Genomic DNA, 16,171 nt, shown 5'->3' with positions numbered 1-16,171 from the left:
AGCAGGTATCTAAGGTGTTGTCGTTCCCGTGACCAGTGTGGTCTGTCTGACTCTCAGCAGGTTTCTAAGGTGTTGTCGTTCCCGTGTCCAGTGTGCCACAGAGTCTACCCCATGCAGAAGAGACTCACTCAGCACATGAAGACACACAGTGCTGAGAAACCACACATGTGTGACAAGGTAACACATCATCTGACCTTGATTAACAATTCCAATAATCCACTCAAATCAATCAGGGTTCTAGTTGTAATCTCCTGATTTTCTTTGAAATCTTTATAAATATCTGTTTGTGCTTTGACTTCCCAGTGTGGGAAGTCCTTCAAGAAGAGATATACGTTCAAGATGCATCTCCTCACACACATCCAGAGTGTTGACAACAGCAGGTCAGTACAGGATGTAGCGCCATTTTCATTGGGGCTCTTAGCAGAACACAGGGTCTCAGCAGAACACAAACATAGTCAGTCCTGTGAAACCAGGGTGGTGTTCATTACACACTGTAGCAAAACCAATTTGCACTGTGAAGTTCAGTTAGTACCTCCTGTTTCACCTGTTTCAAAATGTTTTCTCCTTACCATACACTACACAGTGTTAATATCCTGTAACCTGTCTAATGCATGTGTCTGTCTACCAGGTTCAAGTGTGAGTTCTGTGACTATGACTGTGACAACAAGAAGCTCCTGCTCAACCACCAGCTGTCTCACGCCAACGACCGGCCCTTTAAATGTGACTACTGTAAATACTCCACCTCTAAAGAGGACTTCCTGGTCTCTCACCTGGCCATCAAACACACAGGTGAGTTCTACACCTAATCCTGACTCTTAAAACCCTATCAGTCCCGAGACCCCGGGGGGGAAAAAAATTGTATTTTCTTTTATGACTTTCATTGATCTGCATGTCCAGCCTTTTATACTTAGCCTCACAATGAGGTGTTTTACCATGTTCAGGACAACCAGAGCTAGCTACCAAACAATTTGACATAAACAGTAGGGCTGACCTCAATTAGTCCACCGGTCGATTGTTTGATCGATAGGCTGTTGGTCGACCAACATTTGTATATATTATTATTATTATTGTTTTTTTCAATTTACGGCACACAAGTTTGTTTTATTCGTGTCCATCTCAGTGAACTAATCCATTGTGGAGGCTACGGGGACGGCCCATTCCAAGAAGAAGTGCATTGTGGATGCACAATGTACTTCTCTCTCCAGAACGGGGGCTCTCTCCCAACAATTTGTGCACGTTCATTGTTTCATAACTTATTGTGTGAATTGTTTGCTTTTTATTGTTAGGGTCTATCAATTCTCTTATTACATATATCACCAGTAGTATATTTACTGTTAATTCCTATAAATTCTAATCTACAATGTTTGTATGGTTACGTTCATGTCGTGCTTCTACACCTGCATTGCTTGCTGTTTGGGGTTTTAGGCTGGGTTTCTGTACAGCACTTCGAGATATTAGCTGATGTACGAAGGGCTATATAAAATAAGCTTGATTTGATGTCTGTTAATGCATTCAATGTATTACTATTCCAGTCTTTTACCGTTCTCATTGTCGGAGATGATACGTTGTTCGCCGAGCCCACAACCTATGTTACACTTGTTGAGTAAGGACGCGCACCTGATTACGCATAGAAGTAGGCCTATAGGCTACCTAGCCTGCGTGCAAATGTTGGCATATAAATGTGCCCTGATTTTAGTATTTCTGATTGGCCTAAAGTACCACCACTCATGAGCTGTGGAGCTTCTCAAAGGAATGTTTTCTTCACCTGAAACGGCAAGCAATTAAAGTCTGTTTTTACATCACATTGAGAATGACAATAGTTCCTCAATGTATTAGAAAAATCTTTCCAGCTCTCTCTCCCTTTCGATAATCACTCAGCGTGAAAGGGGGAAAATGTTGTGCTCTGAGGCAGTGGAAACGTCATAAAATAGACCAACATAATTACTTCTTATCTTTTGCTCAAATAGCCTACAGCTGTGTCTGTCCTGAGCTCACTGGCACAGGAAACGCTGAAGGCCCAGAATATTTTATACAATGTTGTAAGTTTGCTCGMGAGAGCTTTGAGCCAGATCCAAGTTAAACAGTTGATACAATGTTTTAAGTTCGTTGRAGACAGGCCATGCGCAGCCAATGTGATTTATAGGATATTTATTTTAATCGGGATGTTTTCTACCTGCAGGCTGCACTGTTTTACATTTTTTTGGCTTTATAGGCTATTTTTACGTAGTTGGCAATGCAATAGAAGTTACTTTTCTCGGGTTCATCATTTTCATTTAGATTTGGATATAAATTTTGATTAACCACATAACAATGATTTTCAGGTACAAAGATGTTATTATAAATTAAATGAAACTGTTCCAGGAAAATGTGCATATGTAAACCATAAATGGCAAGATAAATGGTCATTCCACATGAGAAAGGTTGCAGGCTCCTCATGTAGCCTAGTAACGGTAGAATCTGCCAAAGCCAATCGGGTCAGGTTAAGTTATTTTTCTTCTGATTATCTTGCTCTCTGGCTCCCTCTTGAGTCATTTGTCTTATTTCATCAAACAGTGCGCGTAAAACGTCAGACAAGCTCAATGCATATATGGTTTATTTTCTTAACACATAGACATACCCTATGTATGGAAAAATACACGTTTTAAATTTCTACCAATCGGTTGGATCGAAAGAGCAGACGACTTTTGGTCGACCAAATCATTTTTAGTCATGGACAGCCCTAATAAACAGTTGCATTCAAATGTCAATTTTTTAAAAACACTAAAGCAAAAACTAAATAAATATGTATTCATATGAATGCTGTAAGTACAGAAATTGTTTGCTCAGTAGGAAATGAAATCCAACTAGTCAGTGACAACTATGTGGAGTTTGTGACAGCAACTATGTGAGTTTATTATAGACACTATGTCCATGAGATTTCTTATGATCTTCTATGTAGAAGAACCCCTTACCGTCTAACAGCTCTGTAGCTTGTGAGCATCATGTGACATGTTACATGTGCGTGTTTGACTCTCAGCCATTTTTGTAAAAATGACATGTCACCGGGGCCCCTTCGCATTCCGCCCTTGGTCTCACTAACACCTCTCTAGCTCATCCCCCGTTTAATCACACAGATTAATGGTACCAACCGATGCGGAAGAAATAGACCAATCCTATGGTACAAGCCACACTGTTTAAAAGGGGTTAGAAGTCCAAATTGCACTGGGACTCATTTGGGTTAAACCCAACCCTAACACTTTCAATGTGACTACTGTAAATACTCCACTTCTAAAGAGGACTTCCTGGTCTCTCACCTGGCCATCAAACACATACGTGAGTTACTGTAATGTCACTATGATCTTCTCCATCCCAATCAGTTTAGTTCACTAGCTATTACAAGGGTTTACCACTCAACACCTGGAGACAAACACACCCTTGTGGGGTTGGTAGCACAAGGTCAGGCTCACTCTCCACCAGTCCCCCCCCCCCCCCGCTGGACCTGGGATTTGATCCAGCGACCCTTCGGCCAATGGTTCTCTTTAACCTCTCTAGGCTATCTGCCGCCCCTATTCAGCTATTCAAGGTGTTGAATATCTAGAAGCAGAAGGATTTAGGATCACTGCTTTAGCATATTTACCCCAATGGGTAGATCTAATGTGCCCTCCTTTCACCCTCTAGGAGAAAAGCCGTTCTCCTGTGAGATGTGCCACTTCATGACGAAGCACCGTAAGAACCTGGGTCTGCACGTCCAGTGTCGCCACCCGGAGGCGTTTGAGGAGTGGAGCGCTACGCACCCCGAGGATCCCGTCAGGCGGAGGAGGAGACCCTTCTTCACCCAGCAACAGATAGAGGAACTCAAACAGCAACACGACGACACAGCGAGCCTACAGAATACTATAGTACGCCTGGGGAAGAGATATACTGTACTTTAAATATCTATAATGCCTCTAAATATAGAGATGAACAGGAGTTTGTGGGCTTCAGAGGGTCTTCTAAAGGAAAAAGAGTAGAAGCTAGTAACTTGGAATTAATAATATCTAATGGATAGTTTTGGATAGGGAATGTTTGACTGTTTTTCCCACCCATGTGTTAGGTAGCAGTGGATTCTGACACACTACAAGCCATGCAGACAATGCAGAACGCCTCAGTCTCCCAAGATGCAATGGGAAACACCACCATTACTTACGAACAGGGTCAGTTATTTTTCGTCTTCATTCCTCAATATTCTTCCTTCTTCTTCAGTGGCCAACTGCCCCACCAAGGACAGATAAACAGACTCTTTCGTATGGCCTAAGATCTCTACCAAGCCCAATGGTAACATTTTATAATGCATTGAGAAGCATGACACAATAATAACTAAAATCTCTCTCCATCTCCACAGCCGGGAATTCGAACCTGTCAGCCCAGAATGCACTGGATCTGCTGTTGAATATGAGCAACGCCAGACAGTTGGTGGAAAACTCACTACAGGTACTGGCTGGTTCACACATTGGCTCATTGAGTAGACCTCTGCTGTTTTACTGACCTATCTAATGATTCCTACAGGTCTGCTACACAGTTCTGCATGATTGGGACAGACTAGGTTGTGTATTGGATGAGCAGTCTGTCTGTGTGTACTCCTCAGGTACAGATGTTGAAATCATCGGACTCTGAGGTTCTAAACGCAGGCTCCTGGACAGCGGTTACCTCAGCGACCACGGGAGCACAAAAGGTTTATTTGATTTTCATTTATTTCAGGCTGGTGTAGCGTAATGTTTCTTTAAAGGAGAATTTTGGCTTATTTACAACCAGATCTCAATTTGTATGTAAATTGCATGTTATAGAAGGGTCCAGACACCATTTCGTACGCACACTAGGGGGTTAGTACTGTATATATGTGCTTTAGGAAGCGTCATTAGATCAGAATTTCTTAATCCTGGTCCCTGGTCCTGGGTAACCAAAGGGATGCAAGTTTTAGTTGTTGCCTTAGCTCTCACACACCTGATTGCAATCAAAGGCTTGGTGATGAGTTGATTATTTGAATCAAGTGTCTGAGTGGAAGGGCAAAAGTTTAAAAAAGTTGACCCCTTTGGTTCCCCAGGATTAAAGGAGAAATATGTGTTTTTTTTTGTGTTGTTTTTTAACCAAATCTCTGTCTTTGTATTTGGCATGTTATAGGAAGGGTCCAGACACTTTTTCTTTAGCGATTTCAATTGTTTTTGTATAAACTTACCCCCAGCCAGCGATTTAATTTCCTCATCCTTGTTGTGCGGTACGGGGGTCTCTGAAAAAACACTATACCGAGAGCTTTTCCTAAAAAGTACCCAAAAATTATTTTATAAAAAAAAAAAAAAGAAAGTATAGTCCTTTTAATTTCTGCTGTGGTCCTTTAGGTTGTGACGTTCCACATGTCTGAGAATGGGGAGACCCTGGTGCAAGAGGTCCAAGAGGTCTATGAGGCTGGGACCAATGAGAATGGAGAGATTACTCAGATAGCCGTCCAGGCCTATGAGGGGGCAGAGGGCTTCAGTGTGGTGGAACAGATGGAACAGGCTACACAGGAGATAGAAAGCACTGGACCTGGATACAGGTACTGTAGAACCTGGCCAACACGGCACTGGCCATTAGCTAATGAGCGCCATTCTGTCTGATCTGCTATACAATTCGCATTCCTGATTATATTTTCCCATGATTTTTGAAGCGCTGAAATAAATTTCTTCTCCCATTTCAAAAAAAAGTATTAAAAAAAATTGGGAAATAAATCAACTTAGTTGACTTTTACTTCACCGTGTTCCAATGTGTTGTGTTTTCAGTAGTGACGTGGGCAGTCCCCAGCCCATGGAGGAAGAGCAGGAGGGAACAACAACACTCAAAGAGAACAGAGACACCCAGTACTACCTGACCTCTGGTGTGGGGGATGGAGTTCTACAGCAGGTAGAGGTAAGCCAGCCACAGGAATACCACATTCTGTAGCAGGGGGTGTTAGAGAACAGATTCTACAGGAATACCGCATACTGTAGCAGGGGGTGTTAGAGAACAGTTTCTACAGGAATACCACATACTGTAGCAGGGGGTGTTAGAGAACAGTTTCCACAGGAGTACAGTTCCTGTGTCTAAGATGATGTTAATGCTCTGAAACTCTCTGGAAACTCATCCCTGTTCTGTTGAACTGTAGATGTCTGAGAAGGTAATCTGCTGTCTCGTCCTCCATCTCTCTCTCTCTCTCTCTCTCTTCAGCTAAGCAGTGAGGTCCCCGGTTCCCCCTCCATGGTGGGATCCCACCAGGACCAGAACCAGCTCAACCCAAAGAGGTTCTCCTGTCGTATCTGCTCCGAGTCGTTCCAGGGCCGCAGTGGCATGGAGAACCACAAGAGGGCCCACATCGACCCCTCCACCTTCAAGTGTCCCGACTGTGACTTCACTGCCTCCTCCTGGCCAGACGTCAAGGTGGGTCTTTTCTCATTTCTCAGCCAGGATGGAAATCTAAAAACAAATCTCTCCTTGATTCCTTGTGCCCTCTCTAGAGGAGGGCTTTGGAAGAGTAGATAAGGACCCTCCCCTCAGATCTCTGGTCTTTTACACCTGCATTGCTTGCTGTTTGGGGTTTTAGGCTGGGTTTCTGTACAGCACTTTGTGACATCAGCTGATGTAAGAATGGCTTTATAAATACATTTGATTGATTGATTCTCCACCGTCTGACATTTTCAGAAGGTGGGTGAGGAGAGCACACCCAATAAATTGAGGAAAGCGTTTGAGATTAACCATTTTAATAAATATGAAGGGACACTTTTTTTGCCCCCCCAAAAAAATGTTCGTCTTGAAAGGCAGCATTGACCCCTTGTAGTGAATTACAGTTCGTCTCTATCCAAAGCATGCTATCATTTGGTTATCAATGTACCATTCCTTTCCCAGACCCACATGGGCATGCATACCTACCTGCGGCCTCACAAGTGCCCCAGCTGCAGCTTTGCCTCCAAAAACAGGAAGGACCTGAGGAGACACGTTATGACGCATACCAACGAGAAGCCCTTCACCTGCCAGATCTGTGGACAGAGGTAATTCAACCAATTAGGGCATCTTGAGGCCGTGAGAATAAACTTTGTTATGAAGTGTTGGGATGGTGACGCCAGCATAGAATGTTTTTTGTTGTTGTTGTTGTTGTTGTACAGAAAATGTTTTTGAAAGCACCTTAGGTAACCATTCTGGTCTGTCCCACCTATCAGGTTTAATCGTAACGGCCACCTCAAGTTCCATATGGAGCGTCTCCACAGCCAGGACCCTCCGACAAGGGAGACCCATTCTGGAGGAGGCTCCCAGCAGCAGACCTTTATAGTCAGCAGTGACGAGGAGGCTCTCGCCGTGCTACAGTGTAAGGAACACACACACACACACACACACACACACACGTTTACACCAACTTGTAGGTCATTTCACTGGGTGAATTAAATCACTGATGTCCTCTATTTCCATCCATACCATTTGGAGGACATTTTTGTTTGAAATGTTAACACTTATGTTGTTATTGGCCATTGTCTGAGGTGCTGTTGTTTCTCTCTTTGTTACAGCCCTGCAGGCAGGACAGACCATCAGTCCGGAGCAGATACAGAAGGCCCTGGGTCAGGACAACATTATAGTGTCCCAGGAACAGGGCCTGGATCAGGACCACATTATATTGTCCCAGGAACAGGGCCTGGATCAGGACCGCATTATATTGTCCCAGGAACAGGGCCTGGATCAGGACCGCATTATATTGGCCAGGAACAGGGCCTGGAAGACAAGGAGGAGGCCACGTACATCAGCAGATCACCACAGTGGACGGACAGACGTTACAGTACATAACAGGAGATAACCAGGTGACGTTACAGCACATAACAGGAGATAACCAGGCGTTACAGTACATAACAGGAGATAACCAGGTGACGTTACAGCACATAACAGGAGATAACCAGGTGACGTTACAGCACATAACAGGAGATAACCAGTGACGTTACAGCACATAACAGGAGATAACCAGGTGACGTTACAGCACATAACAGGAGATAACCAGGTGACGTTACAGCACATAACAGGAGATAACCAGGTGACGTTACAGCACATAACAGGAATAACCAGGTGACGTTACAGCACATGACAGGAGATAACCAGGTGACGTTACAGCACATGACAGGAGATAACCAGGTGACGTTACAGCACATGACAGGAATAACCAGGTGACGTGCGGCACATGACAGGAGACAACCAGGTGACGTTGCGGCACATGACAGAGACAACCAGGTGACGTTACAGCACATGACAGGAGATAACCAGTGACGTTACGGCACATGACAGGAGATAACCAGGTGACGTTACGGCACATAACAGGAGACAACCAGGTGACGTTACAGCACATAACAGGAGACAACCAGGTGACGTTACGGTACATGACAGGAGACAACCAGGTGACGTTGCGGTACATGACAGGAGACAACCAGGCGACGTTACAGCACAGGACAGGAGACAACCAGGTGACGTTGCGGTACATGACAGGAGACAACCAGGTGACGTTGCGCACACGGGAGCCAGAATGTATAGCTGCTTATAGACTTTTTATATGGATCCATATAGGTAAACAATGAAGATCTCATCCCCGTCCTCTACCCCATGTCAATCCCCCTCACACATTTCCAAATGGCAACATAAAGATACTTATAGATAAAATTACTTTCAAGTAGATTTAAAAAAAAAGTTTTACTTTGACTATAAAGAAGCAGGACAGACAGTGAAGATATTGTGGTAATTCTCCTCCTTCACTCTCCCGGGGTCTAATTCTCCTCCTTCACCATCCCGGGTCTAATTCTCCTCCTTCACTCTCCCGGGGTCTAATTCTCCTCCTTCACCCTCCCGGGGTATAATTCTCCTCCTTCCCCCTCCGGGGTATAATTCTCCTCCTTCACTCTCCCGAGGTCTAATTCTCTCCTTCACCATCCGAGGTCTAATTCTCCTCCTTCACCACTCCCGAGGGTCTAATTCTCCTCCTTCACCATCCCGGGGTCTAATTCTCCTCCTTCACCATCCCGGGGTCTAATTCTCCCTCCTCACCATCCCGGTCTAATTCTCCTCCTTCACCTCCCGGGGTCTAATTCTCCTCCTTCACCCTCCGGGGTATAATTCTCCTTTCACTCTCCCGGGGTATAATTCTCCTCCTTCACTCTCCTGGGGTATAATTCTCCTCCTTCACTCTCCCGGGGTATAATTCTCCTCCTTCACTCTCCCGGGGTCTAATTCTCCTCCTTCACCATCCCGGGGTCTAATTCTCCTCCTTCACTCTCCCGGGGTCTAATTCTCCTCCTTCACTCTCCCGGGTCTAATTCTCCTCCTTCACCCTCCCGGGGTCTAATTCTCCTCCTTCACCATCCGGGGTTTAATTCTCCTCCTTCACCATCCCGGGGTCTAATTCTCCTCCTTCACCATCCCGGGGTCTAATTTCCTCCTTCACTCTCCCGGGGTCTAATCTCCTCCTTCACCCCCCGGGGTCTAATTCTCCTCCTTCACCATCCCGGGGTCTAATTCTCCTCCTTCACTCTCCCGGGGTCTAATTCTCCTCCTTCACTCTCCCGGGGTCTAAATCTCCTCCTTCACCCTCCCGGGGTCTAATTCTCCTCCTTCACTCTCCCGGGGTCTAATTCTCCTCCTTCACTCTCCCGGGGTCTAATTCTCCTCCTTCACTCTCCCGGGTTTAATTCTCCTCCTTCACCATCCCGGGGTCTAATTCTCCTCCTTCACCATCCGGGGTCTAATTCTCCCCTTCACCATCCCGGGTCTAATTCTCCTCCTTACTCTCCCGGGGTCTAATTCTCCTCCTTCACTCTCCCGGGGTCTAATTCTCCTCCTTCACCCATCCCGGGGTCTAATCTCCTCCTTCACTCTCCGGTAATTCTCCTCCTTCACTCTCCCGGGGTCTAATTCTCCTCCTTCACTCTCCCGGGGTCTAATTCTCCTCCTTCACCCTCCCGGGGTCTAATTCTCCTCCTTCACCATCCCGGGGTTTAATTCTCCTCCTTCACCATCCCGGGGTCTAATTCTCCTCCTTCACTCTCCCGGGGTTTAATTCTCCTCCTTCACCCTCCCGGGGTCTAATTCTCCTCCTTCACTCTCCCGGGGTTTAATTCTCCTCCTTCACCATCCCGGGGTCTAATTCTCCTCCTTCACCATCCCGGGGTCTAATTCTCCTCCTTCACCCCTCCGGGGTTTAATCTCCTCCTTCACTCTCCCGTCTAATTCTCCTCCTTCACTCTCCCGGGGTCAATTCTCCTCCTTCACCCCCCCGGGTCTAATTCTCCTCCTTCACCCCCCCGGGTCTAATTCTCCTCCTTCACCCCCCCGGGGTCTAATTCTCCTCCTCACCCCCCGGGTCTAATTCTCCTCCTTCACCCCCCCCGGGGTCTAATTCTCCTCCTTCACCCTCCCGGGCAATTCTCCCTTCACCCTCCGGGGTCTAATTCTCCTCCTTCACCTCCCAGGTCCAGTATGTCATCTCTCAGGATGGAGTCCAACACTTCCTACCCCAGGAGTACGTGGTGCTGGCAGACGGGAATCACATCCAGATGCAGATGGACAGATCATCCAATATGAGAATGATGGGGCCTTCCTACAGGAGCAACAGGTAGATAGAGGATCCCAAAAACAGTCCCACCACAAAACAATCAAGCCCCAAAAGAATCACTTCTAGAAATTTCAACCCCAAAACAGTCAAACCAGAATACTGCTGTCTTTTGGATAAGGAATTTAATTGTTCCTTGTGACATAGAGTAAGATGAAGGTTAAGTGTTTAACTTCCATGGCTCTCTTTCAGATTTCCCTGAGTCATGACGGCCAGATCCAGTATCTTCCCATCAGTTCAGAACAACAGATAGTCAGTCCTGAAGACTCGGAGGTTGCTGAACATTCTGCTGTCACCGGTATGATAACACACTGTCTGCTTCAGTCAAGGGCCTGGAGGGTAGGGCCTGGAGGACAGTAGCATAAAGTATTCCCTGGTAGGTTCAGGAGGGTGTTATAAGTAAAAAGCAGCTGAAGTTTCTTCTTCACCCCGGCATGACAATTTTCCTCCCACCCCGCACGCGGCTAATTCTCAATGTCCTGTCGACCTCGGTTCGGATAATTCTCTCGGCTGCACCCAGGCCCGTGGCCTCAATTCCTCCTATCACCCCCCGGTTTCATAATCTCTCGCTTCACTGCGAGCCGGCCTAATCTCCCAAACTTCACCTCCCAGCGATCCATAATGCTCTCTCTGGGGATAGGAGTCCAACACTTCCACAGAAGTAGTGTGTCAGCGAATACATCAATGTCCAATGACTGGTCTCCAATATAGAAGAGCTTCATTCCTTATCCAGACAGTAAGTGTAGATAGAGATCTCTGCAATAACATTCCTCACCACAAAAAAAGTTCAGCCCAAAGACACTCTAAATTTACCCCCCAAGTCAACTCAGATCTGCTCGGTCAAGAATTAATTTCCTTACATATAGTATTATGCTTTAAACAGCGCTTCTCTTTACAAGTCCCTGTAGACGGGCTAGTCAGTATTTCACCATTCAGAACAACCAGTTCAGTTCCGATGCACTCAGTGAACACGCTTAGAAGAAACCACAGTCGCAGTCACCCGGAGGTAGGCGGAACATAGCATCAACAGCTTCCTCTAAAAGTAGGTCAAGGTTGTAGTAGACAGCAGCAGCAGATAGCCAGTCCTGAACACTTGGAAGATTTGGAGGTTGCTGAACACTGCTGTGACTGGTATGTTAACCCACTTTCTGCTTCAACATTACAGCAGTGTTTCCCAAAGCATACGCTACTGTCTTCAACCATTCCACTTACACCATGTGATCTTATGACAGTGAGTAGGACACCTGATCAGAGGCAGTATGTGATCTATGACAGTGGTAGGACACCTGATAGAGGCAGTAATGTGATCTATGACAGTGGTAGGACATCTGATCAGAGGCAGTATGTGATCTATGGACAGTGTAGGACACCTGATCAGAGGCAGTATGTGATCTATGACAGTGGTAGGACACCTGATCAGAGGCAGTATGTGACTTATGACAGTGGTAGGACACTCTGATCAGAGGCAGTATGTGATCTATGACAGTGGTAGGACATCTGATCAGAGGCAGTATGTGCATCTATGACAGTGTGTAGACACCTGATCCAGAGGCAGTATAGTGATCTATGACAGTGGTAGAACACCTGATCAGAGGCAGTATGTGATCTATGACAGTGGTAGGACATCTGATCAGAGGCAGTATGTGATCTATGACAGTGGTAGGACACCTGATCAGAGGCAGTATGTGATCTATGACAGTGGTAGGACACCTGATCAGAGGCAGTATGTGATCTATGACAGTGGTAGGACAACCTGATCAGAGCAGTATGTGATCTATGACGTGGTAGCGACATCTGATCAGAGGCAGTATGTGATCTATTGACAGTGGTAGCGACATCTGATCAGAGGCAGTATGTGATCTATGACGTAGTCTATAGAACACCCTGATCAAGGCAGTATGTGATCTATGACAGTGGTTGGACACTGATCAGAGCAGTATGTGATCTATGACAGTGGTAGAACATCTGATCAGAGGCAGTATGTGATCTATGACAGTTGTTAGCGACATCTGATCAGAGGCAGTATGTGATCTATGACAGTGGTAGGACACCTGATCAGAGGCAGTATGTGATCTATGACAGTGGTAGGACACCTGATCAGAGGCAGTATGATCCTCTTGATGGGGCTGTCCATATTGGCCATTTCTTGGAGAGACTCCTTCCCCTCCTGGAGACTGTCAAACTTGATGACAACACCATCCCAATGGGTGTTGCTGGGCAGCTTCAATATGGTGCTCTTATTCTTCTCACTTTGCTTGGTGATTTAGATTGCTGCTATAACTTGATGACCCTTCACATACATAACCATTTCCTTGGCTCTCTTGTAGAGTGTATCCATTGTTTTCAGTGCCATGATGTCCTTGAGAAGCAGATTCCATGCATGAGCAGCACAGCCAATGGGTGTGATGTGAGTGTAGGACTCCTCCACTATAGACCAAGCAGGCTTCATGTTCACAGCATTGTCTGTCACTAGTGCAAATACCTTCTGTGGTCCAAGGTCAATGATGACTGCCTTCAGCTCATCTGCAATGTAGAGATCGGTGTCTCTGTTGTCCCTTGTGTCTGTGCTCTTGTAGAATACTGGTGGAGATGATGTAGTTAATTATTCCTTGCCCATGAACATTCGACCATCCATCAGAGATGATTGCAATACAGCCTGCTTTCTCTATGATTTGCCTGACCTTCACTTGAACTCTGTTAAACTCTGCATCCAGCAAATGAGTAGATGAAGCATGTCTGGTTGGAGGGGTGTATGCTGGGCGAAGAACATTCAGAAATCTCTTCCGATACACATTGCCTGTGAGCATCAGAGGTGAACCAGTTGCATACACAGCTCGAGCAAGACATTCATCAGCATTTCTCTGACTACGTTCCTCCATTGAGTCAAAAAAAACCTTTTGATTCCAGGAGAGCCATGAGCTGTTGCTATCGATAAGATGTCTGATTCATCATTTTCACCTCGAATAAACGTAGAGGGACTTTTGTCAGAGGTTGCTTGTTGTGAGCATTGAGGGAACTTTATGCACTTGGCCAGATGATTCTGCATCTTTGTTGCATTCTTCACATATGATTTGGCACAGCATTTGCAAATGTACACAGCTTTTCCCTCTACGTTAGCTGCAGTGAAATGTCTCCACACATCAGATAGTGCCCGTGGCATTTTATTGTAAAGATTAGGAAAAAATGAACGAGTAAAAAAAAAAATATATATATACAATTCCATGTACAGATAAATAGTTAAGCAGATAGATTAACCAACTCCTTTGTAAGATACATTTTTTTAAATGAAACATGTATGGAAACAGGTGAATTAATACTCCTCAGTTACCAGGCTCAATCAAGCTAAAATGTCCATTTCCCCCAAGGAAACAAGGCTGTTCTGAGGGTGAAAAGGGGGTGCAACTCAAATATTAGGAAGGTGTTCCTAATGTTATGTACACTCGCTGTACATCGTTCAAATAAACATTAATAAATAAATCAAGGACTAGATCAGGGGTGGGCAACTCCAGTCCTCCAGGTCCTGATTGGTGTCACACTTTTTCTCCATCCCTATCAAACACAGCTGATTAATCAAACTGCATTCTAAACTGAAGATCGTGATTAGGTGATTATTGGAGTCAGGTGTGTTCGCTGGGGCTGGGGGCAAAACTGTGACACCAATCAGGTCCCCAAGGACTGGAGTTGTCCACTCCTGGACTAGATAGATGATAAGTTGAATCAGTACTTACTCTCTCTATCTGTGTTCTAGTCATAGCAGATGCCGCAACGCAGCAGACACAGACAGTCTACGCTGAGGCCACACAAGAACAGCTGGAGCTGCTACAGCAGCAGGGCATCCAGTATGATGTAGTCACCTTCACCGACGAGCAGAGATGACGTCATCACCTTCAGATGGGATGGATGGGATGGGGACCTGCTTTAAAGGACAGAGAGACAGGCCTGCAGTGCAGGACCCAGTGTGATGGAACCACTATGAGCTGACAGAGGGGCCAATGACATACATCGTTTTTTTATTTTAATGATTTAACCTTTATTTAACTAGACAGGTCAGTTAAGAACAAATTCTTATTTACAATGATGGCCTAGGAACAGTGGGTTAACTGTCTTGTTCAGGGGCAGAACGACCGATTTTTACCTTGTCTGCTTGTGGATTTGATCTAGCAACCTTTCGGTTACTGGCCCAACGCTCTAACAACTAGGCTACCTGCCGCCCCCTAGTAGCCATCGTTTAAGAAGTTCAGCCAAAGCAAGGCTCTGCACACAATTCCCAAACTACAAGTCATCTTGTATCCCAAACAACTACATTACATGATCAGGATTAGCAAATCTGGGCAGCGCCTTGCTCCAACTGATCCCCTCGAACACGGTGCTCTACTATTAATGCCCATGATGTTTGGAATGAGATGTTCGACGAGCAGGGTGTTCACATACTTTTTGTCATGTGGTGTATCTTCAGATATCTAAGTTGATAGGAACAGTAATAGAGAGGATTTTAGTGGCTGCTAGCTATCACTCATCTTTTCAGTGTTCAAATAGATAAACTCTCACTGTTAAATACATGTACAAAATTCTTCTTTAAATTCTAAAATGTTGATCATAGGGGCTGCTGTACATTTTAAGGAACAACGTTACACGAGAGGTTGGTTGATCTAGGGCTGATCCCAAATGACACCCTATTCCCCACATAGGGCACTACTTTTGACCAGAGCCCTGGTCAAAAGTAGTGCCCTAAATCAGTAATAGGTTGCCATTTGGTGCGTAACAACACTCTGTAATTATTTAAAAGGATCTTTCTGCGTGTGCCTCAATACCCGCTTTGACTTGCAAGACGAAGAAGAAGATGGAATTAAATGGCTGATTTATATTTAAGCAATATGTCCCGAGGAGGTGTTGTATATGGCCAATATACCACGGCTAAGGGCTGTTCTTAGGTACCACACGCTAAGCCGTGGTATATTGGCCATATATCACAAACCCCTGAGGTGCATCATTGCTAACATAAATTGGTTACCAACGTAATTAGAGCAGTAAAAATACATGTTTTGTCATACCCGTGGTATACGGTCTGATATACCACGGCTGTCAGCCAATCAGAATTCAGGGGGCTCGACCCACCCAGTTTATAATTCAGAATAGAGCGCAGCATCCAATCGACGTTTCAGTTTTGAATAGTAAAAGACTGTGTGAAGGCTATGCCTATGGAGGATCGGATGACTGACTGTGTGACTACAGGATTGATTGTGATTCGTGGATAAAGAGTGGTTCATCATTTTGGTAATTTGTACATATATTTTTGCATATAAAGCATTTTGTTCCCATGATCAAGGACATTCTTGAATGAAAATGTCTGAATAACTAAAAGCTGATACCAAATAAATCAATGCTATATTGTGTAAGATCTTTCACTTCCCTTTTTGTGATTTGTGTTTTTATTTTGGCCAGATAATTTGTTTTTCTATGACCAAAACAGAGGTATTGTGATACTACTTGGAACCATGATGGCCGAGCTGGTACCGTGACAACCTGTCATCTTCATACTCTAAGCCAATAATGAGCGTGTTCTAAAACTTGTCA

General features: G+C 45.1%; 1 protein-coding gene across 1 annotated transcript in view; it reads left to right on the top strand.

Moving 5' to 3' along the window:
* The window catches only part of LOC112073799 (uncharacterized), a 43,801-nt gene that overhangs the window by 25,153 nt on the left and 2,477 nt on the right, over positions 1-16,171 (top strand). Inside the window, 18 exon segments of the mRNA XM_070440282.1 lie at positions 15-177; positions 304-380; positions 629-789; positions 3,658-3,878; positions 4,073-4,172; positions 4,361-4,449; positions 4,604-4,690; positions 5,352-5,548; positions 5,772-5,898; positions 6,196-6,405; positions 6,871-7,013; positions 7,182-7,327; positions 7,524-7,646; positions 7,744-7,811; positions 10,458-10,542; positions 10,545-10,600; positions 10,790-10,895; positions 14,346-14,470. Coding sequence (XP_070296383.1) covers positions 15-177; positions 304-380; positions 629-789; positions 3,658-3,878; positions 4,073-4,172; positions 4,361-4,449; positions 4,604-4,690; positions 5,352-5,548; positions 5,772-5,898; positions 6,196-6,405; positions 6,871-7,013; positions 7,182-7,327; positions 7,524-7,646; positions 7,744-7,811; positions 10,458-10,542; positions 10,545-10,600; positions 10,790-10,895; positions 14,346-14,470 — 2,284 coding nt within the window.

The sequence above is a fragment of the Salvelinus sp. IW2-2015 genome, unplaced genomic scaffold (genome assembly GCF_002910315.2).
Source record: "Salvelinus sp. IW2-2015 unplaced genomic scaffold, ASM291031v2 Un_scaffold2371, whole genome shotgun sequence".
In the NCBI taxonomy this organism is placed as follows: Eukaryota; Metazoa; Chordata; class Actinopteri; order Salmoniformes; family Salmonidae; genus Salvelinus; species Salvelinus sp. IW2-2015.
Note: the sequence above shows the minus strand (reverse complement) of the source record. Positions and strands in the feature narration are given on the sequence as shown.